This window comes from Balaenoptera physalus, assembly GCF_965194825.1.
Source record: "Balaenoptera physalus genome assembly, chromosome: 10".
NCBI lineage: Eukaryota > Metazoa > Chordata > Mammalia > Artiodactyla > Balaenopteridae > Balaenoptera > Balaenoptera physalus.
The window spans coordinates 82,196,278-82,221,479 of record NC_138889.1 but is presented as its reverse complement, the minus strand read 5'-3'; the positions used below and the strand labels follow the sequence as shown (position 1 = coordinate 82,221,479).

Genomic DNA, 25,202 nt, shown 5'->3' with positions numbered 1-25,202 from the left:
GTCATAAGGTTGGTAGATTACTGAGATGACATTTGCATTCAGTTCTTTCTGCTTTTAATGTAAGAAGAATATTTTATAATTAATTTAAACAATTTCTAAAAATTGAAATTTTAGAAAACTGAAAAACTGAATTCTAAGGGGAGTTCTTTCTATGACGTATTTTCCATGTATCATGAACCAAAATAAAATACCATCCAGGACCTGGCAACTTACCAAGTAAGGAAAGCAAGTCTTAGAATAAATTAGAAGGTATAGAATTAGAATAAAATTTCTAAGAATTATTTCCTAGAAATAGAATTCCAAAAGGCACACACAAATATCACTGAGAAACTCAACACTTGAAGAAGAGGGAATGACCTGTGACCAGTGTGGATGGACCTCCGTTATTACCATCTTGATTTCTTATTAAAGAGGACAACAGCGTCTTTTATTTGTCACTAAACACTTGAGAACATAATCACCCAAATCATGGCTTCAAACAAGTGCCTATTGGAAAACTATACATTGTAATTACCATTGTACTACACATTTTGCGAAATTTTCTTTTGACATTGCCTTTGAGGCTGGGACATATTTATTTGTATATTCTTAGTGATGAAACATAACCAGTTAATTTCAGTTTAAGAAATATACAAAAGTCATTCATTCATGGTTGTGCCTAGTGATAGCAGGGATAGCATGAGGAACGTTGGAATTGATAGGAAATGAGGGACTAAAGGGTTTCCATGGTAACTGATAAAATTGCCTCTGAGCTTGCTAACTATACTGTATGTTTGAGTATATTTCCAAAGAATCTGAATAACAAAAATCACTCAACATTAAATTTTGCTTGAATTTAATTGAAATGTTATTTGTTTATTTATAAGATACTTGAGGATGTGACAATATCACAGGATCAACGCAAGGAACCTTGATTATCACTGCTCTGTTTTGCTGGAGATGTGTTGATTATCCACATTCAGGTTGACAGGATAGATAACCCCAGATTTTTCTCTATTACTTTTGAAAAGTCTCCCCATCAAAGCTGGAAAAGTGAGTAAGTAGAAATTGTCTTTGTAAGACACACTCAGTACAAAGAGCATAGATTTTAGTCACCTAGAATTAGACTTGAGGATAAAACCACCGCTTAGTGACTGTGTGAACTTGATATTGATTTGGACAAAGCACTTCTATGTGCATTTTCTTCCATTTGCAAGATGGGACTATTGACACTTATTTTAACAGATTTTTATAGCTGTAAAGGGACCAAAATGATATGATATATGAAAGTCTCAGACACATAGTAGGTTCTGTCCCCTTTTGAAACTTATTCAAAAGTTCTATTTTAATGGCCTGAACCAAACAAGGAATTCCTTCCTTTTATGCTTATTTAACAAAATCAAACTCATAGTAGATCATGCTGGTGGTTTTCCCCTTTGGCATTCTAAAATGGAGAGGTTGCTTGGTATCTAAGGATGTTTAACAAAGGACCTTGAGCCTCACGCTCAATTACCCTCCCAACTAGACATTCACTTTAAGTGTTCTACTTGTTTATTGTAGATGTGTGGTGCCATTAGTCTGTTTTAATATTAAATGATGTTCTCTGCTGGACTCTGAAATTTGCCTCTTAAACTTGCAAATCACCATTTTTCAAATTTGTTAAGTGTATGTAGAATGAATGAATAAAGTTTTAACTACTGTCAGATATAGCTATAATGAACTCTGAGAATCTAATAGAACGAAATATAAATTTCAGTTTTTATTTAGATGCGAAAACGTGTTTGGAGTTAGATAAATATTTCAGCTTTTTAAAAAAAATCTTGGAAAATTTTCTTTTAGTTTTCCTTTTTTCTCAGTAAAGCAAGATTTAAACATAGATTATAAAGATGAAAGAAACCCCTAGAAGTCATATAATTTAATTTGTTGAGTGTCTACTATGGGACAGAAACTTCTAGGTACTAAGAGTACCTCAGAGAACAAAATAGAGCCCTTTATGGAGCTTATATGCTAGTGGGGAGATGTTAACATTTAAAATATTATATGGTATATTAGTAGGAGATACATTTTATGGAGAATGAAGAGAGTAGAGATTTAGAATGTGGTTGTTTGCAATTTAAATAGGTTGTTTGGTCAAGGAAGGTGACATTTGAGCAGTCTTGAAAAGGTAACTTAGTTACTTAAATTAATCTAATTATCTAATTATTAACATGATACACCATTTTCAAATGTGGTAGCTCAGAACCAGAGAAATCAGTAATGTGTCCAAAAATCACATGATTGTTTAGTGAGAGGGTGGAGAAAGAAATTTGGTCCTTGTTGCAGATAAAGAATGTTTTCCACTATATCTCATCAGGGCTTGGGAAACAAATACTTTTCTAGTGAGAGTATGTGAATGAAATTCAAATGTCAACACTTGGGTGCCCTAAATCTTCCAGCCTTTTCAGATCACTCCTCTCTTTACTATTTGGAAGAAAAAAAGAAAGAAGGAAAGGAAGGAAGGGGAAAAGAAAGAAAAAGAAAGGAAGAAAGAGAGAAAGAGAGGAAGGAAGGAAGGAAGAGGGAGGGAGGGAGGAAGGGAGGGAGGAAGGAAGGGAGGGGAGAGGGAGAAGGGTGGGGGGAAAAGAAAGACAAGAAAGAAATCTCCATATCCTGACTCTGATAGAATACCAAGTGGTCTTCCCTACTTAACCTCAAAGATCATAAAGCTCTCAGGAGCTCTTTCTCCAATTTTTGTTTCTTCCGGGTTCTCAATCTCCTTCGTGTCTCTCTTCCTTCACTAATATTATGTCATCCTGCTCCATTTTGAGATCAAAGATGAACACAGATTTTTTTTTCCCCTTTAATTAAATGATAAAACATGAATACAATACCAGTGATACAGGAGGTTTTCCCTAAAGGTTAGGAGAAAAGACGGGAACTACACTCCAGCACAACATGGCTAAAACTTAACATTTATTTGGAGGTCTAATGGACAGTATGGTGACTATAGTTAATAATATTGTATTATATATTGGACAGTTGCTAAGAGAGTAGATCTTAAATGTTCTCACCCTTCCCTTCACCAAAAAGGGGTAATTATGTGGAGTGATGGAGATGTTACAGAATCCTACTGTGGCAACCATTTTGCAGTATATAAGTGCATCAAATCATCATGTTGTACACCTTAAACTTACACATGTTATATGTTATTATATCTCAACAAAGCTAGAATAAATTTAATATTAATTATTTCCATTGTTAAAATCCCTTTGGCTCTCCCTTATACTGAGACAGTCTCACTAGTTTTGAGAAATGTCTCTGACTCCATTCACATTTGTGTACCATTTCCTTGTCTTTACTCCTATGCCATGTCTCTAACACCATTCCCAAGGGTAAAAGAAGAAAAAAAAATTAATTAATTTGCAGGCAGAGTTTTTGCTTCTTCACTTTCTCCTCAAACCTAAACTTTCTATATTCATAAAAATACCAGCTAATCAAGAGACTTCTACAGCAGAGCTCCAGGCCTTGTCTTCTGCTCAAAGGAGGAGCAGAAACTCTGGATTTATAGTTTTTCTTTCTCATGATAAAATTCTTGGATGTGGTCCCTTCTTCATCAGTCTCTGTAAGAATTATATAGAATTTTCTTCCTCAGGATAGGAATTATTCAATTTCCCTTGGAAGAGAAAAATGGGTGCAGTCCCTTTGCAGTTTGAAAAAAAAAACCACGATAATTTCTGTTCAACTGTAGCTTGACACACTAGTTTGTCTCCTAGGGGTTGGTTTGATAGGCATGATCATTGAGAGAAGAACTTTATGGGGAGGACTGCTTTTAAAACCTGATTTAAGCAGCTTACTTACCATGTGGGGAGTTCTTTGAGTCACCCTTAATAATGTCCACTGGATTAAAAAATTCATTCATCATGTAAAATTATTAGAATGAATTAATCTCTCTGAGGCACAGTTCTGATCATACCACTTCCCTGTCCAAATTCAAAACAAAACAAAATAACAGCCACGAAAAGGTAATATAGTGATAATGCAATCTCAAAATGGACAAGTCCTGTCCTATTTTTCTCCTTTCTGTCCTAGGCCAATGTAAACATGGTGTGCATAGCCTGCTATTAGGAATATTGCAACAGTGGTTCTTTTCCCTGGATACCCTATCCTTCCAGTTCTTTACCCTTCCCCCCACCCTTACCTTGGTAGCATTCAATGTCCAACTGTTTTCCTCTTTTCCATTATAAATACTCTATGCCAGGTGCAGAATTATTTTACACTACAGAGACTACAAATGATCACAACTATGAACCTAACCTATTAGACAAGAGGGTAATTGAGTAGCTGGGCCTTGTTAAGGTAGTGTGTGTGTGTGTGTGTGTGAGTGTATGTGTGGCAGGTGATGGTGTTTACATTCTAACAAGGGTCCCAGCTTTACACTAAAGGAATAAAGTAGAGGTGGTGGCCTTGGAGGCCCCTGCAAGAGGGTGCAGGAGATACTGAGATTTCTCCAAAGAAGCACATTTTCCTTTGTTCTCCTCCTATGTTAGTATTTCTGACATAGGGATGTACTTTCTAACTTACATAGCCATTGAATGTGTTGGCTTTTTGTTTTCCCTGAAAAGTTATGAATAAATGGGTGTTATGCTTTATAATCAGCATGAACCTTGTATAGAGTGAGTTTCAATGGGATAGACAGAGAGTATGAAGACACTGGATACTACCAAAGGCAGAAAGTGTAAAGAAATAGAGAATAACTGAGAATTAAATTAATACATTAATGCTGTGCCTTATAATCAGCAAAATGTTGGAAGCAAGGAATACTTTACTGTGAGAGGCATGAGGTTCACATCCCGAACCATTAGCCACTCTGCTTCCCCACTGTTTTGAAGTCCAAGACCAGTGGAAGTCATGTAGATAATACTGTTTCTTGATGAAGGTTAATTGAATCAGCAGTACTCATCAACTTTTCAGCTACAAGCTTCTAGTATTTAACCTCGGGACCTCATTGATGTAATAATAGTGTTTTGAATTAACATTCACCAGACTTGTACAAGTTGTCCACATGCCTTGTGGATTGAACATTAACACTTAAGTGATGTTAATATTAAAGCATAAAATAGTCAAGCTTCTGAAAGCTGGAGCTCTGATTTTCTGCTGAGACTGTTAACAAATAAAAATCTGTTATATAATTAGAATACCCCATGGTACAAATTAGTAAAAGCCAAGGTTAAGACAAAATATTAAAGACCTATTTTTCCCATTAACCCTGATTATATCAACTGTGTAAACTTAGAGGAGGAATTTAAACAACAGGACACAGACAACTCCTGGCAGAGTTTTTGCACATTTATTTGCAACTAAAAGCATATTTCAGCCATCAAAGCTTTGTGTGGTCAAATTCAAATCCATGGATCAAAGTAGGGAGTGCAGACAGTACCCAGACTAAACAAATAATAAAAGATTCATTCAGTTACTCAGATGTCAAAAACAAAATTAAAGTTTCCTCTGTTTGATAGGAAATATTTCTGGCCTTGGACATTATGGATAATTTTTGTTTTCTTCTCTTGCTTTCTGGATGAGTTCCTTACTTTCTACAATAGCTAACTATGTATAGCTACATAATAACTACATACTGGGCACTCTGGACCAGGTCTTGTGCCTCTGCCTTCAATGAGTTGGTCATCTACAACTGCTGACTGGCTCATACAGACATACACATAGAGATTCTTTAAAATAGGTGAGGATATTCTCAGGTAAAAAGTGAGTAACAAGGGAGGCTGCTTCCTACAGGAGTTGGGGGAGAGGGCAGCAGGAGATGTGAGTCAGGGAAGGCTCCACAGAGCAAGATAGACATGAACTAGATCTTGTGGAACATACTGGTTTTGTAGGGATGGTGTTGGGGAAGACCTTTGAGAAGGCAGGAGAAGCATGAATGATGTAGAGAAATTGTCCTCCAGAAGCTTGCTGGGGGTACTTCAGAACAATAAACAGAGTCTAATAGGAGCAGAATCAAGAATCCATTACTGTTTTGTAAATAAGTTCATTTGTATCATTTTTTTAAAAATTCCAGGGCTTCCCTGGTGGCGCAGTGGTTGAGAATCTGCCTGCCAATTCAGGGGACACGGGTTCGAGCCCTGGTCTGGGAAGATCCCACATGCCATGGAGTAACTAGGCCCGTGAGCCACAACTACTGAGCCTGCGCGTCTGGAGCCTGTGCTCCACAACAAGAGAGGCCGCGACAGTGAGAGGCCCGTGCACCGCGATGAAGAGTGGCCCCCACTCGCCGCAACTAGAGAAAAGCCCACGCACAGAAACGAAGACCCAACACAGCCAAAAATAAATAAATAAATAAATAAAGTGTAAAATTTAAAAAAAAAATTCCACATGTAAGCAACATCATATGATATTTGTCTTTCTCTGTCTGACTTACTCCACTTAGTATGATAATCTCCAGGTCCAACCATGTAGCTGCAAATGGCATGATTTCATTCTTTTTAATGGCTGAGTAATATTCCATCACATATGTGTACTGCATCTTCTTTATCCATTCACCTGTCAATGGACATTTAGGTTGCCTGCATGTCTTGGCTATTGTAAACAGTGCTGCAATGAACATTGGGGTGTGTGTATCCTTTTAAACCATGTTTTTCTGCAGATATATGCCCAGGAGTGGGATTGCTGTATCATATGGTAGTTCTATTTTTAGTTTCTTAAGGAACTTCCATACTGCTCTCCATAGTGGCTGTACCAATTTACATTCCCACAAACAGTGTAGGAGGGTTCCCTTGTCTCCACACCCTCTCTAGCATTTATCGTTTGTAAATTTTTTTGATGATGGCCATTCTGACCAGTGTGAGGTGATATCTCATTGTAGTTTTGATTTGCATTTCTCTAATAATTAGTGACGTTGAGCATCTTTTCATGTGCCTCTGGGCCATCTGTATATCTTCTTTGGAGAAATGTCTATTTAGGTCTTCTGTCCATTTTTTTGATTGGGTTGTTTGTTTTTTGATATTGAGCTCATGAGCTGTTTGTAAATTTTGGAGACTAATCCCTTGTCGGTTGCATCATTTGCAAATATTTTCTCCCATTCTGTGGGTTGTCTTTTTGTTTTGTTTGTGGTTTCCTTTGTTGTGCAAAACAGAAACAGACTCACAGATTTAGAGAATGAACTTATGATTACCAGTGGGGAAGGCTGGGGGGGAGGGATAGATAGGGAGTGTGGGATTGACATGTACACACTGCTATATTTTACATAGATAACCAACAAGGACCTACTGTATAGCACAGGGAATTCTGCTCAGTATTCTGTAATAACCTAAATGGGAAAGGAATTTGAAAAAGAATAGCTACATGTATATATATATGTATAACTGAATCACATTGCTGTACACCTGAAACTAACACAACATTGTTAATCGACTATACTCCAATGTAAAATTAAAAAAATAAAAAAGAAATAATTTTAAGGCACATAAGAAAAAGAATCTATAACTGGATTTTTACCTTCTTTCTCTCATTTGTCCTGGTCTTAACTAAAACTTAACCTCTGTGTACAAGAGTTGTGAATGGGTCAAAATGAAGGAGAGACAGAAAAGATAAAACTGAGGACTACAAACGATTTGTTAATTATTGGTAAATTTATTTTCTGAAGCCTAGAGTCAAAAGAGAGTCAACTCTATTATGTTCCAGGGTGCTTCACTATAAGCACACATAATAGCTAATTATTATCAGAATAAAGAGGGTCAGAAAGTCAGAGACACTTAAAGACTCATCATAACCCTCTGAGGTGTTATTATGCCATGTTCCAGATGAAGCTCTGAGGGGTTAAATATTTCATCAGCAATATCACAGCTCACTTAAGTTTGCACCAACTTGAGCAAAGGTCTCCTGATCCCTCGTTCTTTACTCCTTTTCCCCCACACCCACCGTCTCATGGAGTTGCAGGTACACACCTTCACCCTCCCTCACTCAGAAGGAAGATACAGGTGATAGTTGTGTTGGCATTTTACAGATTCTGTTTCACTCATTAAAAATGCTGAGGTGGTGAACTTGTATCACTTCTATGGTTCCCAGTAATGTTTAACCTTAAGTTTAAAAAAGTCTAGGAGATTAAAGAGCATGTTATCTGGCAAGTCCATTCCACCCCCGGTGGTTATTAATTTCGGAACACATCTGAATTCCTTCTCTGTGGCATATGCTTTAGCAGAGGAAAAGACAGCTCCAGGCCAGGGTCAGATTTCAAGTTCTCATCTGTTGGTACCACTACCAGATCCCTCTTTGTCCTCAACTTTTGAGATCTTCCCTGAGTACAACTTGGTTTCCGAAGTGCTACACAAGTGCCTCTGGTCATCATTCTCTTCACACAACCACAGTCTCCTCTCCTGGAAAAGCGTCTACTATACTGAGCTTTGCTTTTGGAAAGAACTTCTCCCTGAGACCAGGTTGAGAGCAACTCTCTGGTGCCATACTTCCCAGCATGGAGGTGAAGAACTTTGAAGTTTGGGATTATGTAGTCTTTGCAGCCCTCTTTGTCATTTCCTCTGGAATTGGGGTGTTCTTTGCCATTAGGGAGAGAAAAAAGGCAACTTCAAGGGAGTTTCTGGTTGGGGGACGGCAAATGACCTTTGGCCCCGTGGCATTGTCTCTGACAGCCAGCTTCATGTCTGCTGTCACTGTCCTGGGGACCCCGGCCGAGGTCTACCGCTTTGGGGCATCCTTCATCCTCTTCTTCATTGCATACGCATTTGTTATCATCTTCACATCAGAGCTCTTTCTCCCTGTGTTCTACAGATCTGGCATCACCAGCACATATGAGGTAAGACAACTACTTCCTTCATCTTCACTTTGGGAGGTAGTCGCTGTTTCCCCTCCACTTGAACATGTTTTGTTATTCTTGGTTTTTTCTCTAGTAATACACATTGTCTTGATAATTAATAACCCATGATAGTTGAAAAACACTCACTTATTTTCAGGGCAATTAAACATCATGGGAAAAAATATTGCAGTGTTATTGGGGAAAGCTTAAGCTTTGGATACAGATACACTTGTATCCAAAGACATCTACAGACACCTACACCTTCCATCTGTATAACAGAAATAACAAAGTCAAGCCCACGAGGCTACTTCAATGATTAAATGAGAACCTGTAAGTAAACATCTAATATACTGCCTAACTTGTAGGAGATTCTCAATGAAGGAAAGCTGATGTTATTACTTGTATTATTATTAACATCAGTATTCTGAAAAGCAGGAAGAACATTGTGTATTGTCACTTTTCACCTAAGAAAATGGAGATACAGATAGATGACTTAGTCAAGATTGTACAGTGGATTGTACAGTTTTAGTAAAACAGTTCAGTTACTACATTAAACCAATTGCAAATATATAACTGAGGAGATTTGAGACAGTACAGATAGAGGACATATAAGCATTTCATTGAATTTACCATTTACCTTTACCCTTTACATATTTTTTAAATTGTAGTACCCTAATAAGAAGAAATTCAGATTGTGTAAAGTACGTATTTTGGGACTGCCTCTTTCTTTATAAGAATTAGCAGTGTGGCATAGGGGTTAAAAGTATGAACTCTAAACTCAGGCTACTTGACTTTGAATACTAGCTCTGCTGCTTAACTAGCTGCATGACTTTGGGAAAATGACTTACCTTCTCTGTACCTAATTTTCACACATGTAAAATAAGAATAATAAAACTACCTATCTTAAAGAATGTCTGTGAGGAGTAAATGAGTTATTACATGCAAATACTTTTAACAGAGCCTGGCAAGTTGTAAATGCCATGGAAGAGTTTTATATTATTTATCATTATTTTTCTTGTTGTTACAGTCGCCAAATTTCTACCAATCTGTGTATAGAAACTTGAATTTTTGTTTATTTGTTCATCGTCCATTTTCTGCTACCTAGCCATAGATATTCTTACCAGGGTCTTTTAAAGTAGTGAAAACTGAAAGGGTAGAGTCTATTTCCCGACCTCTTGAATCTGGGATGGCCTTGTGACTTGCTTTGACCAATAGCATGTGGCAGAAGTGATGTGTGAATTGGAAGCTTAAGTCTCATGAGGCTTACAGCTTCTGCCTTTGCCTTCTTGGAATGTTGTCCTGATATAGCTATGTCAGAAAGTGGGTCTAGTTGTTCTAGCGTCTGGAGGATGAGTGAACAAGTAGAGAAGAACAGAAGCACACTGGCCAGCAGCCAACACCAATCACCAGACATGTGAGTGATGCCATCTTGGATTTTCTCCCCCAGCTGACCTTCCCATTGATTGCAGCCCCATGGCAGCCCTGGAGAATCAAGTAGAGGAATCACCCAGCCAATCCTAAAAATTGTGAGAAATATTAAGTCCTTGGTTTTTAAGCCATTGAGTTTTGGGATGGGCAATAGTCAACTGATTTAAATGCTTTGATATGCAGGGGGATTTCAAGACTAATCTATGCCATCTGTGCTACTTTGTCACTCTCCTCTCCCGTGTCAAAGCATAAGGAACTGTTCTCACCCTCAAGTTATAAATTAGGCTCAGCTCATTTGCAATATCATACATTTTCATTATCTCCACTTGGACAGTTTATAATTGGTCTCATCATGTTGTCTCCACTTCACTTAGAGTTATTTTTCTCTTTCTCTTATCAAACATTAATAGATCCAGTCTTATTTACCCTTAACACTACCTTGTGAGCTGATGTCTACCTGCTTTCTCATTTTTCTTGGACTTCTTAAACTAAATAGTTTCTGAACTACTTACTTCTCTCTAATCCAGACTTCTTCATTATAATGCCCAGGCTACTACTTCTTGCATAGTGTTTTCTAAGCATAGATTATACACTTTTTTTTTTCTGTAAATTGCTTTCCTTTTAGTTCTCCTTTAAATTACATTTGTGGCATTTTATTAATTATTTTTAAAATTTGAGAAATTAAATGTGTAGGTATAAGATATCATTATTGAGTATTATTTCAGTATAGTAGATAAAGTGACAAAATATTTGTTGTAAAATGGATATTTAGGGTGTGATAGGGTCTAAACCAATGTTATGAGACCTTTTTAGGTCATTATAAGGATTGGTTTTTACTCTCAGTGAGATGGGTCATTGCACTGTTTGGGCAGGAGAGTGCTGTAATGTGTTTTGTATTTTAAGAGTATTACTCTAGCTGTATGTTGAGGCTAATTATAAGGTTTTTACTGCTGAAGCAGGGGGTCTAGTTAGGAAGCTATTGCTGTAACCTAGGCAAGAATGATGGTATTAGCGTGGAGACAGAGGGGATGATGCAAGTGAAATTTTGAAAGGGGTGGAGGAGGTGCCAGGATTCTTTTATGAATTGCATGTGGGGAGTGAGACAGAAAGAGGAGTCAAGGATGGCTCCATGACACTTGAACCAACATGAAAAGTGGACTTATTTCCTGAGATGGAAAATAGTGTGGCTATATCAGGTTTGGGGTTTTGAAAATAATTGAACGTGATGGTAAATGTTACCTGTGCTATTTTTAAAAGCAAGCACAAAGCATGCAACTTTTCTGCTGAACTTCCATTTTTACTTTTGACTGTAGTTACAGCTATACACCGATCCAGGATGACCATTGGATACGTGAGTGAGTGAATACAATCTTTCAGATGGAGAATTATGCAGTTTGAATAGTCTCTTATTTCATGGATGAGAAACCAGAGGCTTAGATTACAGAGTGAGATAGTGGCAAAGCTCAAACTAGAATTCAAGGTGTCTTACTTCTGATCTAGTTCTTTTTTTTTCATATATATTTTTCTTAATACTGTCTCTCTAGTTTGACTGAATTGACTGAATTTAGAGGAACTAAACTGAGATGTTAAAACCATTGACTTTTGCAGATTCCTATAGCAGTTTTCTCACTACCTTTCCATTTTTCAGGAACAATTTCCCCTTTGCTTTCCTAGACTTCATATGCCAAACAGTCCCAAAGCCAATATCACATAGTTTGGATTTTGTTACATTTCTCCACTTCTGATACCACATTTTATATCAGTTATCTATTGCTGTGTAACATACCATCCCAAAGTAAATTTCTTAAATGAACAATTTTACCTGCTCACAATTTTGTGGATCAGTAATCTGACCTGAGCTCAAGAGAGTCTAGTAAGACAGTAAGGTTCTTCTGGTCTTACTTGGGGCCATCTCTGTAACTGCCATCAGCTAGTGGGTTGGTTAGTGGCTCGTTGGTCTAGGGGAACTCAGATGGGACAGCTTGTAGCATACTACACTTGGTCTCATCCTCTAGTAGGCTATCCTGGGCTCTTCATGTGATGGGAAAAGAATCCCTATCAACCAGAAGACACAGCTCATTACACAAGCAATTTTGCAGTCTCCACTTGAATCATATTTGGTAGAAATATCACTGTCTTAAGTTGTGTTCCCCCAGAAGCAAATCCTGAGACAAGGAGTTGAATGCAAGTCATTTTGGGGGGAAATGATTTTATTAAGCATTGGTAGGCAAGTGGCAAGTAAGACATGGAAAAAAAGGAAGCCAATAAAAGGTTTGTTTTTGAGCAGGTTGTAATTGTGAGCAACTGAGGTTCTATCTCACTGGGGATTTCTGGGGGACAGTACAGATCACATATCAGGGTTGGCCTCCTTGAAATGAAAATAACTGGGATTTTTTGGTCCAACTGCCTTTTGTCATTGGCTGAAAGCCAATGATAACACCCCCAAGCGCTTCTAGTATGCCCTGTGCAAGGGGTGAGATAAAGCTCTCAAGCAGAAAATCACGGTGCAGTTAGATGCTATTAACATGTACTGGGACAGAGAGTGCCAATAAGCTCCAGGGGTCACACCCACAATGACTACTACCGTCACTAAGATCCCACTATATTCCTGTCCCTGCACTTGACGTTATCGTACACGATACCATTAGATCCTACAAATGCCAATTTTAGAAAGAGGTGGGCATCGTTTAGTGCAATAAACTAATCTTTCCAAGGACATGTGATTTGAACCCATGTTGTCTTCAGCTTAAAAGTTTTGCACTGTTCTTTATCCTATGATAGCTGAGACTTTCAGTTCCTCTCTCAGTGACTTCCTTACTTCTTTAAAAATATTTTCCTCATACCTGGTGCCCTCAGTCACACATCCACTGGATTATTACCTGGCTCACAGTGTACTGAATGTGTTGTCTGAAGAAAGATGGTCTGAAAATAAGGTGGTTCTTTCCTTGGGGGAAGGGTTGAGCAGTAAATTGGGAGATGTGGATTAGTGTGAAACTGAGTGACAATTCTGTCAAGAGGAGTCTTTTCTAGGGTTTCAAAGAAGGTTCCACCTTAAGCCATCAATCCACACTTACTTATGTATCATTTCTAGGAAAAGGACACATCAGTAAACTCCCGGTTTAATCCGAATGATTTTTCTTAAATTAGATAATAAAGAACTACTACCAATTAGAAATTACTACCAAGTACTACTACCAGGATATTAAGTCCTCAAGTCATTTGTTACTTTTAACATTTATTTTGTTCATTCAGTACATGTTTACCATGCACTGGAAGACAAATACTAGTGCCTTCTAGAATACTTGTTCAGGAATACCTTTCTTGACCTCCAACAGTAAATCTGATCCATCTGTTTAGTGTGTTCACAGCTCCCTGTAGCTTTTCTTCTAGTACATACCATCACTGTAACTTTACTTTAGTATAAATTTGTTAATGGTCTCCTCTAATCTGTAAAATCCTTTGTGACATGAACTATATAATATTTGCTATCATTGTATATCAGAATGCCATATAGAGGGCAAGTAATAAATATTTGTTAAGTGAATGAATACATGAAAGACGAAGATAAAATGAATAAAATAAGACCCTGTTTACATGTACCAGGGAAAGTAAGTGTGGTAGGCTGAAAAATGCATCCCCCTCCCTCTAAAAATCATAAAAAATGTTCTAATCCCAGGAACCTGTGACTGTTACCTTATATGGTTTAGAAAAAGATATCTTTGCAAAGTTGATTAAATTAAGGATCTTGAGATGGAGAGATTATCCTGGTTTAACCAGGCAGGCCTTAAGTACGATCACATTTATATGAGGGAGGCAGAAGGAGATTTGACAGACAGAAGAAAAGGCAGTGTGACCAAAGAGGCAGAGATTAGAGTGGTAAAGCTAAAAGCTAAAGGACTGCCTGCAGCCACCAAAAACTCCAAAGAAGCAAGAAGTAAATTCTTCCCTAAGACCTCCAGAGGGAGCAGAGCCCTGCCAACACTTTGATTTTGGCCCAGTGAACTTGATTTTGAGCTCCTGGCTTCCAGAACTGTAAGAGATCACATTTCTGTTTCGTTAAGCCACCAAATTTGTGATATTTTGTTACAGTAGCCATAGGAAACAAATACAGTACGCTATGTGAATCCAACGCTAAAATACAAGGCAGCAGGTGATCAAGTGTTATTACATATGAAAGAAGTTTAATATAGTTGCCCTAAATGCTCAGAGGAGAAAGTATGAGTAGGAATAGGAATGGCAATTGGGCTATCCTTTTTGAAAGATGACCAAGAATTGGTGAATTTGGAGAGAGGGAGGCTCTCTCACACTGAAAATCTGCCTACACAAAGGATAAATCTGCAGAGTACAAAGCATGCTGGTTGAATTATACATAATGATTTTATGTGGAGAATAAATCATGTGAGGGTTAGTGATGTGAGCTAAGACAGGAAGGGTGTGGGTCAGACAGTAGAGGGTTTAGAATGTCAAGCCTAGGATGTGCATTTTGTTTTGTCAATGATAGAGAATCACTGGAGAGTTTGAGGAAAAGCACGACATGACCAGAGGTCTGCTTTAGGAGAATCAATGCAGCAGGTGTGTGGTTGGTGGAATGAGTGGGCAAGGCTTGGAATTAGAGAGGTCAGTTAGGGGGCTACTGCGTTGATCTGGGAAAGAGGAAAGGAAGGCCTGAGCTGAACCTGGGGACAGTGGGGATATAAAAGGAAATAATGGCTTTAGCTTATCCACTAGGAAGAGCCCTGGATAATGAGCCAGAAAATCTGGGTTTTATTGAAGCAATAACAATTTAAAAATAAAAAACATTTATCTTCTCTGACCGTCAAGGGAAGCTTGAGCAAAAATTGAGTTTTACTATATCTTTGACTTTAAATAATCCAAATTTGTTTCCTTTTCTCCCAAGTACAGATAGCGTAAAATCATGTTATAAACTAAGCACTAAAGTCAGAGAAATACCAAGAAAACAGAAAACCTTCTTAGCAGCCCTTACATAAAACTTGCTGATTCTTTGCACGTCCTTCTCTCTGTTCTTTCTAGTACTTACAACTACGATTCAACAAACCAGTTCGCTATGCAGCCACTGTCATCTACATTTTGCAGACGGTAAGTGGTAAGGGTTGCTGCAGAGGTGGATTGGGGAATGACAGGTATGGGTTTGTTTATTTCAGGGGGCAATTAACACAATTAAAAGAAAGATTAAACACTAAGAAGAAACTACTTTCTTCTAAGGATAGCACTTTCAAGACAAGTGATTATATCAAGGTATTTCCACATTTCATAGACCCCATATATCTGTACAAATAATGACAAACAAATATATATATATATATACATATATATATGTATATGTGTATATATACGTATATATATGTATATATATATATATATAAAATAAACCACCAAGGGAAAAAAGCTTTTTCGTAAATTTATTTTGAACTCTTATTTAACCTGTTCAAGTCGCTTTTGATATGAAATGATCTGGTAACTAATTCTGTTTTGTTTTGTTTTTTACTAGTAAACTATGTTGAACCAGAAATACCCATTTTGCTGAAAATCTGTTTAAGACTATGCTCTCAAACCAATATTTCCACATTCCCCTTTTGCACTCCTCTCTTGGGGTCTAGGGTGCCCTCTTGCTGCCCCACACTTGCCTGTGGGACACCCTCAATGCATTTCCCGTGACTCACCATGAACTTTCTGCTAGAAGATAACTACCTTCTCTTTTCTTAATCAAAACTCCCACTCACTGACTGAAGGATTTAAGAACAAGAAAAGGAGGGAAACACTGCTCCTTGACCTGTCCATAGATATTTGCCTTTTAAAACCCCACATGGATCTCTAAATGGTGAAATTTCATTTAAAATTAAATGGGACTCCATCCACTTCCATCGGTGTAGTGGCTGCAGTTCTGGGAGCTTGAAGATATACCGCCTATGAAGATTACCCATGTTGGTAGTTTTCCCTGCGTGGTGTTCTAACCAGGGATTATTTCCATCTCCACTCTAAAATTTATATTTCAAATTGCTAAAATGTGTTTGTGTCATGGTGATATGTGTATGATGGGGTTGTGGAAGGGTGAATCAAAAACTTACCTTGAACCCTATTTTCATATCCTTCAGAAATATACCAGATCTAGCCATAAAATCTCAAAAATATGCAGCCATTTTAAAAGTCCAACACTCGGGCTTCCCTGGTGGCGCAGTGTTTGAAAATCTGCCTGCCAATGCAGGGGACACGGGTTCGAGCCCTGGTCTGGGAAGATCCCACATGCCGCGGAGCAACTGGGCCCGTGAGCCACAATTACTGAGCCTGCGCGTCTGGAGCCTGTGCTCCGCAGCAAGAGAGGCCGCGATAGTGAGAGGCTCGCGCATCGCGATGAAGAGTGGCCCCCACTTGCCACAACCAAAGAAAGCCCTCGCACAGAAACGAAGACCCAACACAGCCAGAAATAAATAAATAAATAAATAAATAAAGAAGTCCAGCACTCTTCCGCCATCTCATGCTTATTATCCCTTCTGCAAATTAGTTACAGTAGCCAAGGACTTCAAAACAAGAGTGCATGGGATTGAAGTGTTGGATGAAGAAGTTTAAGGAAATGTAGCTCTAACGTCATAAGGAATTTTTTAGGCAGGCTTCCTTTCTGTGTCACTTTTCTCACTGTTCACCTGACTCTTGTCTCTCCACCAGATTCTCTACACAGGAGTGGTGGTGTATGCTCCTGCTCTGGCCCTCAATCAAGGTGAGCTAGCGACACTCTCTTGTACTGTCCACCATTTTTATACATGCCTTGTCACCTTGAGAAATGTACACACAACATCTTGTTGAGGAGACATTCCTGTGGTTAGGATGCTTGAATTACTGTAGCTGTCACAACATAAAGCTCTATAAATTGAACACTGAAAATAATGCAAATAACTAGTTACTTGATTTTATCCACATGGTTCCAAACACCCAATTTGATTATTGTTTGTTTTCTAATCACTGAAGTTATGGCAATTTTTTTTGAAGTATGGTTGATTAACAGTATGTTTTGTTAGATTGTACATCAAAGTTATTCAGTTGTATATATATTTTTTCCAAATTATTTTCCATTATAAGTTATTACAAGATATTGAATATAGTTCCTTGTGCTATATAGTAAATCTTTGTTGTTTATCTTTTTTTTTCTATTGGAATATAGTTGCTTTACAATGTTGTGTTAGTTTCTGCTGTACAATGAAGTGAATCAGCTATAAGTATACATATATCCCCTCCCTGTTGGACCTCTCTCCCACCCTCCCCCCCAATCCCACCCATCTAGGTCATCACAGAGCACTGAGCTGATCTCTCTGTGCTATACAAAGGTTCCCACTAGCTGGCTATTTTACACATAGTAGTGTATATATGTCAATCCTAATCTCCCAATTCATTCCACCCTCCCCTTCCCCACCCCCCCATGTTCACATGACTGTTCTCTACATCTGCGTCTCTATTCCTGCCTTGCAAATAGGCTCATCTGTACCATTTTTCTAGATTCCACATATATGTGTTAATATACAATATTTGTTTTTCTCTTTCTGACTTACTTAACTCTGTATGACAGACTCTAGGTCCATCCACATCTCTACAAATGACCCAATTTCGTTCTTTTTTATGGCTGAGTAATATTACATTGTGTATATGTACCACATCTTCTTTATCCATTTGTCTGTCGTTGGATATTCAGGTTGTTTCCATGTCCTGGCTATTGTAAATAGTGCTGCAATGAACACTGGGATACATGTGTCATTTTTTTTAATTTTATTTATTTATTTTTTATACAGCAGGTTCTTATTAGTTATCTATTTTATACATATTAGTGTATATATGTCAATCCCAATCTCCCAATTCATCTCACCACTGCCACCCCCACCCTTGCTTTTCCCCCTTGGTGTCCATATGTTTGTTCTCTACATCTGTGTCTCTATTTCTGCCTTGCAAACCAGTTCATCTGTACCTTTTTTCTAGATTCCAAATATATGCGTTAACCTACGATATTTGTTTTTCTCTTTCTGACTTACTTCACTCTGTAAGACAGTCTCTAGGTCCATCCACATCTCTACAAATGACCCAATTTCATTCTTTTTTATGGCTGAGTAATATTCCATTGTGTATGAGTACCACATCTTCTTTAACCATTCATCTGTCTATGGGCATTTAGGTTGCTTCCATGACCTGGCTATTGCAAATAGTGCTGCAATGAACATTGGGGTGCATGTGTCTTTTTGAATTATGGTTTTCTCAGGATATATGCCCAGTAGTGGGATTGCTGGGTCATATGGTAATTCTATTTTTAGTTTTTTAAGGAACCTCCATACTGTTCTCCCTGGTGGCTGTATCAATTTACATTCCCACCAACAGTGCAAGAGGGTTCCCCTTTCTCCACACCCTCTCCAGCATTTATTTTTGTAGATTATTTGATGATGGCCATTCTGACTGATGTGAGGTATGTATAGTAGTGTGTTTCAGTAATCCCATACTATTAACTTATCCCTACTCCTTCCCTTTCCCCTTTGGTAACCATAGGTTTGACAATTTTGTATGGTATATACACAACCACTAAATAAGGTCATCTATAATATATGGTCCTTTCTCAGTAATCTCATGAAGTAGATACTCTGAATACGTGAGTAAAATGTGCTTGTAGTAATTATTTTAAGATTTATTCTTGACCTCTTTGAAAGAATAGAATCCTAGGGAAAAAAAGGAAAGAAGAAACAAAAGTAAAAGAAATTTCATAATAATACCTGTAATATTAGAAGTCCTCAGTATTCAATTTAATTGTGCTATGTGCTTATAATGAGAAATATTTATTCATGGTCAATGCTTAGGTGGTTTCAAAGTACTCAGACTAACTTTGTTAAGAAAAACAAACAAACAATTGGTGCAGAAATTGGAACCTCCAGAATCTTAAGAGGAAACATTTGGCTTTTAACATTACATGAAAATTATGGACTGGGTTGAGGTATAATAATGTAATAAAATAATCTTTATCAGAGGTGAGAAAATTTAATGAGACAACTCTAATTTGATTTCCATTTGCACACAAAGAACACAGACAAATATATTGTGACTTTTTCCTCATAAAGTTTGTTCTTTTACTTTCCTTAGAGAAACTTCTTTCAATATTTTTTCTCCTTTCATAGTGACTGGGTTTGATCTCTGGGGCTCTGTGTTTGCAACAGGAATTGTTTGCACATTCTACTGTACCCTGGTATGTATCTAGCTTTGAAAAAGTATTTAGCACTATCTCCTAATACGGGATAAGGGCAAATTTCCAACAACAGGGCATCTAAGTATAGCAGAAATTGCTATTCCACAATTAAATAGAAATATGCTGGCTTATCTGTCACAGTTTCCAGAGGAAGTTGCCGTTGTTTTGTTTAAAATTCTTTTCAGTACGAACCATTAATAGAATTTGGGCTCTGGGCTCATTTGAGAAAGCCATGGCTAAGAGAAGATTTAATGACAGAAATATCTCCGTGTTCAGAGGGTAGGTGACCATATGCAACTACTGAGAAAAAAAATGTGCTCATTTACAGCGATTATAAACCATAGGTAGCATTTATACTTCACTGTCTACTGGTTGAGGAATACAAAATGCATGAATGAACGATCAAGGATGGCCGGTATTTTGTAAACTTGAGGATTCCACAACTTGTTTTTGTCCCTTATAGATGGATAAGTTTGGATTACATTTAACATTTGGCCTTACACATGGTCAGTTTTAACCAAGGAACCTGGGTGGTATTGGCAATTATATTTATATAATTATTACAATCGGTTTAGTTCAACAAACATTCATTGAGCACCTATTATTTGCCACGCCCTGCAATAGAAATCTTTATTCTTCTGAGTCATTGGTACCATATATGGAGGCTTTAAGTAACCAGTTAAGAATATGGCAATGGTCCCCAGATAGTTGGATTCTCCTTCCTCCCTTACAGAGAAAAATAAAGTAATTGATATATTATCATATAGCACCATCCATGTATTTTGGCCTTGTGTGCATATCACTTACTCTTTTAACATATATCATGATAACATACAATTTAAAAATGCTCTTGTCTCTCTTTTCATACTTGCAAATCCCACCATTTCTTTGCACTACAGTTTTATCTTGTTTTTTTTCCATTCCGTTCTCACTACCATAATTCTATTCCAGACATACTCCTCCTACCTAAATTAAAAATAATCTCCTATTCCTTACATGCCTGGCCGTATGTGACAGATTAGTGGCTCTGAAGTAACTGCCCATAGGAGAATAACTAGATGCATTGCTTAGCAACAGTAATGGAAGCCAGAAACAGTGGAATAATATCTTCAAAGCACTGAAGGAAAACAATTGTCAGCTATAATTGTGTATTCAGCAAAACTATCTTTCAGAAACTGACTGTCAAGAACTGAGAGAAATTACCTCTAACATATCTTCCCCTGAGAAAAACCTAGAGGAAATACTGTGGGAAGAAGGAAAATTATCCAGTTTTTGATGGAAGAAGTAATGATAAAAAAATAAAATAGTAAACCTTTAGTAAGTCTAGTCAAACAATTTCCGGTGCTTAATGAAAACAACAATAATTTTATAGTATGGTATAATTTATATAGTATCTAATAATATAGTTTATAATAGTATAAATATAATAATAATGATTACTATTATATGTAATTTTGCGATTAAGAAAAAGAATAACTTTCATTTGGACATCAATAGCATGTAAATCAGGAAGAGAGTAATTAGACTTAAAGAATTTTTTAATCCTTGAATTGTTGGGGATTAAGACATTTCAAAAATTTAGACTCTAAATGAAAAATTCATGGCAAAATTTCAAGGGGACTCATTTAAATAAAACAATCAGAGTAGAAAAAGGGAATTAAAACAAAGCAAAACAAAACTGCAATTGATTTTAGCAAGAGAAGAAAAAAATACAGAAAAAGTAGAACAAATAGAAACCAAAAAGATGTCAGAAACAAGTCTGGGTACTTTAATAATCACAATAAACAAAAATAAGCTAAATGTACTACCTCTTAATTGATTTCAGTGTTTCCCTCCACCCTGCATGCCTCTGTTAACTTAATCTTCTTAAAACATCCATCTCTTCACGCCACTTGACTGACCTAATTCTCTCCTTGCTTCCCATTGTTCACAGGATAAAGTGTAAGCTTCTTAACCTAGTGCTGGAAATCTTTGAGTCAATCCACCCATCTAACCTCTTCTCACCACACCTCTGTTCCATCTCCTGTCTCTAGCCGGGCCACAGGCTTCAATGTCTCACCACACTGGTGGCTCATTTATCTAACACTTTTGCTCATAAAGCAGTTTCTTTACTCCGTTAATCCTGTGGACGTGTAGCCTAGCTAAGATAACCAGTGGAATAGATTTAAAAAAAAAAAAAAGAGAGAAGTGATTCCTGCCATCCAAGAGTTTGCAATCGAGGGAGGTAAACAGTAGAACCACAACAACAGACTGATTAAAATACCTAAGTGACACTCAAGGCACAGTCAGGATTGTAGATGAGTGGTGTGTGGGCGGGTGTGTCTCTTACTGTATGAAGGAGCCATAGAATCAGAGAAGTTTTCATGGTAGCTATAGTAATCTGCCTTTTGATGCACATTTGGTAAAGTGGTGAGGAAGTGGTTTGTTCTTTTGCCCCAGGTCTAGCTCAAGTTCAGGTTTATGCATATAACCCATGCCAAGTAGCCTCTGAAAACTGAGATCTTTGATATTTGGTCTTCATATCACTAAAATCTGATATTGTGATTTGGGTTTAGAAGTCTTAATGTCTTTAAAGAAAATCAAAATACCACTCTTGGAAGGTGGAAGTAAGAGATTGAATATTCCTCAAATTGGAAATTGAACAGAATACAGAAACACCATGCATGTGGAAGGGACTTCTATGTCTATTTTTAAATTGCATTTTAATTTTAACTACACGAGAAATGATGAGACAAATCCAGTGTCTTCTTTCTTCTCAAGATAAAGATGAAGCCTGTCATCTTTTCACAGAAGTTCTTGACACTCTGGGGGAGTCACCGGGGATAATTCTATTTTTCAATGTTAAAAATACCACATCCTTTCATTCACATAGTGCTTATTCATTTTCAAAGTACTTTTAAAATATATCACTTCATTTAATCTTTCCTAATTTGCTCATGGCACCTTCGCCATGTTCCTAAGGGATTCTCCAGCAGCCTCTTTCTTTCCTCCTTTATTCTTGCCCACATAGTCCCAACTAGAATTGTACATTGGAATTGCCTGGGGAGCTGTAAAAACACTTAGAACTGGGTCCCAGCCCAGACCTCAATTTATTCAGAATTCCTGGGGATGGGGCTCAGACATTGCTTTTTTTTTGTTTGTTTTCAAATTCCCCAAGTGACTCTAAAAAGGATCCAGGTTTGATAACCACTGCTCTAACCTATTGCCGAACCACCGTCTCCTGAGGTCTACTGTCAGATTCACCCTCCTGACACTCTGGTTTGCTCACCTCACTATTTGACCATCCTCTAGCTCTTAAAACACCTTTCTCCATGAGTGTCTGGAATCTATCATTCCTTCCTAGTTCTTTTCTTCTTTTTCAGTAGCCTACCATCTCAGTTTCCCCAAATTTGTTCACTGCACTAAATTTACAAAAAAAAAAAATCTCAAAATGTACAAGCCAGACCCAGGTGATCATCCTCAATAAACCTGGCACATAAAAGGTGCTCAGTGATGAAAGAAAGAAAAAGAAAGAAAGAAAGAAAGAAAGGGAAGAAGAAAGAAAGGGAGAGAAAGAGAGAGAGAGAAAGAAAGAAGGAAATAGAGAAAGAAAGAGGGAGAGAGAGAGAGAGAGGGATGGAGTGAGGGAGGGAGGAAAGAAGGAAGGGAGGAAGGGAGGGAGGGAGAGAGAAAGAGAGAGAGATTGAGAAAGAGGGAGGGAGGGAGAGAAGGGGGAAGAAAGGGAGAAAAGGGAGAAAGAAGGATGCATTAGCAGAGAGGCTGTGCAGAAATGGAAGAGTTGAGGCTTCATTTTTAAGAACTCACATCCATTCTCTTCATTTCAGGGAGGATTAAAAGCAGTGGTGTGGACCGATGCATTTCAGATGGTTGTCATGACTGTGGGCTTCTTAACGGTTCTCATTCAAGGCTCAGCCGATGCTGGTGGATTACACAATGTATTAGAGCAATCAGCAAATGGATCTCGACTAAATATATTTGAGTATGTCCAATGCTACTTTTTCTTGTTTTATAAAGATTTAGCCATATGACCTCATCACCTAAAATAATATTTGGGCATCAAAGGAATGTATTTGTTCACTCACTTCTCTCTGCCTCATAGCTTTGATGTAGATCCTCTCAGGAGGCACACTTTTTGGACAATCTCAGTGGGAGGAACTTTTACATGGCTTGGAATCTATGGAGTTAATCAGTCGACCATCCAGCGATGCATCTCTTGCAAAACAGAAAAACATGCCAAGCTGTGAGTTATTAATGAACATTTCAGTGTTTTTGCTCTGCCCTTTATATGCTTCAAATGTGTTTGTGTGTGTGTGTAAAAGAGAGAAAGATTCATTTAACCTTTCAACAATTTTTTGAGGCAGGCATTACTATTCCCTTCTCCACAAGGAAGTGGCAGTGCTGGGATTTGAACTTAGATCGTTCTGTCTGCCTTTGCTCACCGTCATTTGCTGCTTTCATTTACTGAGAAATGACTGGGTTAAATTAGGTGCTGTGGGAAGCAATGCAGAAGTAAGGAGCACATATTTCTTACTTACAGTTTCTGTGATGAGATGGTCCTCATCACTATTTCCATTCAGCATGTGGTCTCTTCAATTACTATTTTTATTTTGATGGATGTACTGTAAAAATTTCCAAGGAGAGGTTAAAAGAAGAAAACCCAAGGTAATGAAGCAAGTCGTAACAGGGCTTCAGCTGCTCCAACTCCTGCCCAGATAACCAGTCGCCAGTTTTACCAGGTCTGCTTACTCTGAAGGACTCCACAGAGCCACAACTTAAGGCTTTTTAAAACCATGCAATTCATCCCACGTTCTAGAATGGAGACCAAAGGAAGTTATGCACTTTTTTTTTTTTTTTTGTAAAACTGGCAGCAATAAGCTAGAATTTCATTGGAAATGGGCATTTCATCCTCATTGCTGCTACCCAAGGTTCCAGCCTCTGCAGACTTGTCAGAATGCCGTTAACTTTTCTTGGAGTGAGAAACAGCCACTATGAATATTTCCACAACTGATCATAAAATACTTTCAAGGCATAGTTTCTTATTTAGACAGAATAAAAGATAAAATTGACTGGATATGGCTCAACATTTCGTAACTTGAATTTCAAAAGGGAATATATTACTTATATAGTTCGCATACCCTCAGAAGGAAGAAGTGAAAGCATTATCTACTGTTCTATCAATTCACTGGTAACATATTCATATCCTATTACAATAAATAATATTAAACTCTCTACACAATGTGATCACCACTTTCTCAAATAGTTGAATTACTAAAAATGTATTTAGGATCAAATATAATTTTGATCTTAAAATTCACTTAAAATTAGAATTCATTTAAAATTCTGCATTAAAATAAATTACAGTTGACGATATCTGATAAGGGAAGAATCTTTAGGTGAAATAAATAATAATTCTCTGTTAAATCAAGGGGTTTTTAAAATCTTGAGTGCTTGTGTTATACTATTTATTCTTGTGAACATGCCTAATTTCTCCCTATTATTATAATAGTACCTAAAAGTTAGGAAATGTATATCTTTGGCATTTTTTCAAGAGGCCAAGAATAGTACTTTGTGCTTATTAAATATTGTTTACTTATTGAACAAAGTAATGCTTCAAGAAGGTCATACTTGAATGTGTGAATGTGTAGGCACATAAATGGACACATATATACATAAGAATTTATGTGTGTGTGTGTGTGTGTGTGTGTGTGTATAGGAGTGTATATATGTATATTCCGGCATGTGTACTTGTGCTTGTGTATCTTTAAATCTCGT

At 37.4% G+C, this 25,202-nt stretch overlaps 1 protein-coding gene across 3 annotated transcripts in view; it reads left to right on the top strand.

Moving 5' to 3' along the window:
* Positions 1-418: 418 nt before the first annotated feature.
* SLC5A12 (solute carrier family 5 member 12) overlaps positions 419-25,202 on the top strand; it is a 53,650-nt gene continuing 28,866 nt past the window's right edge. The window contains exons 1-6 of one of the 3 annotated variants that reach the window (XM_082476622.1): positions 419-8,776; positions 15,236-15,301; positions 16,886-16,937; positions 19,363-19,430; positions 23,255-23,409; positions 23,530-23,670. In XM_082476622.1, the coding sequence (XP_082332748.1) occupies positions 8,438-8,776; positions 15,236-15,301; positions 16,886-16,937; positions 19,363-19,430; positions 23,255-23,409; positions 23,530-23,670 (821 nt within the window). In that variant the 5' untranslated portion in view covers positions 419-8,437. The remainder of the gene's footprint in view (positions 8,777-15,235; positions 15,302-16,885; positions 16,938-19,362; positions 19,431-23,254; positions 23,410-23,529; positions 23,671-25,202) is intronic. The other 2 variants (XM_082476620.1, XM_082476621.1) reach the window with 2 other exon arrangements.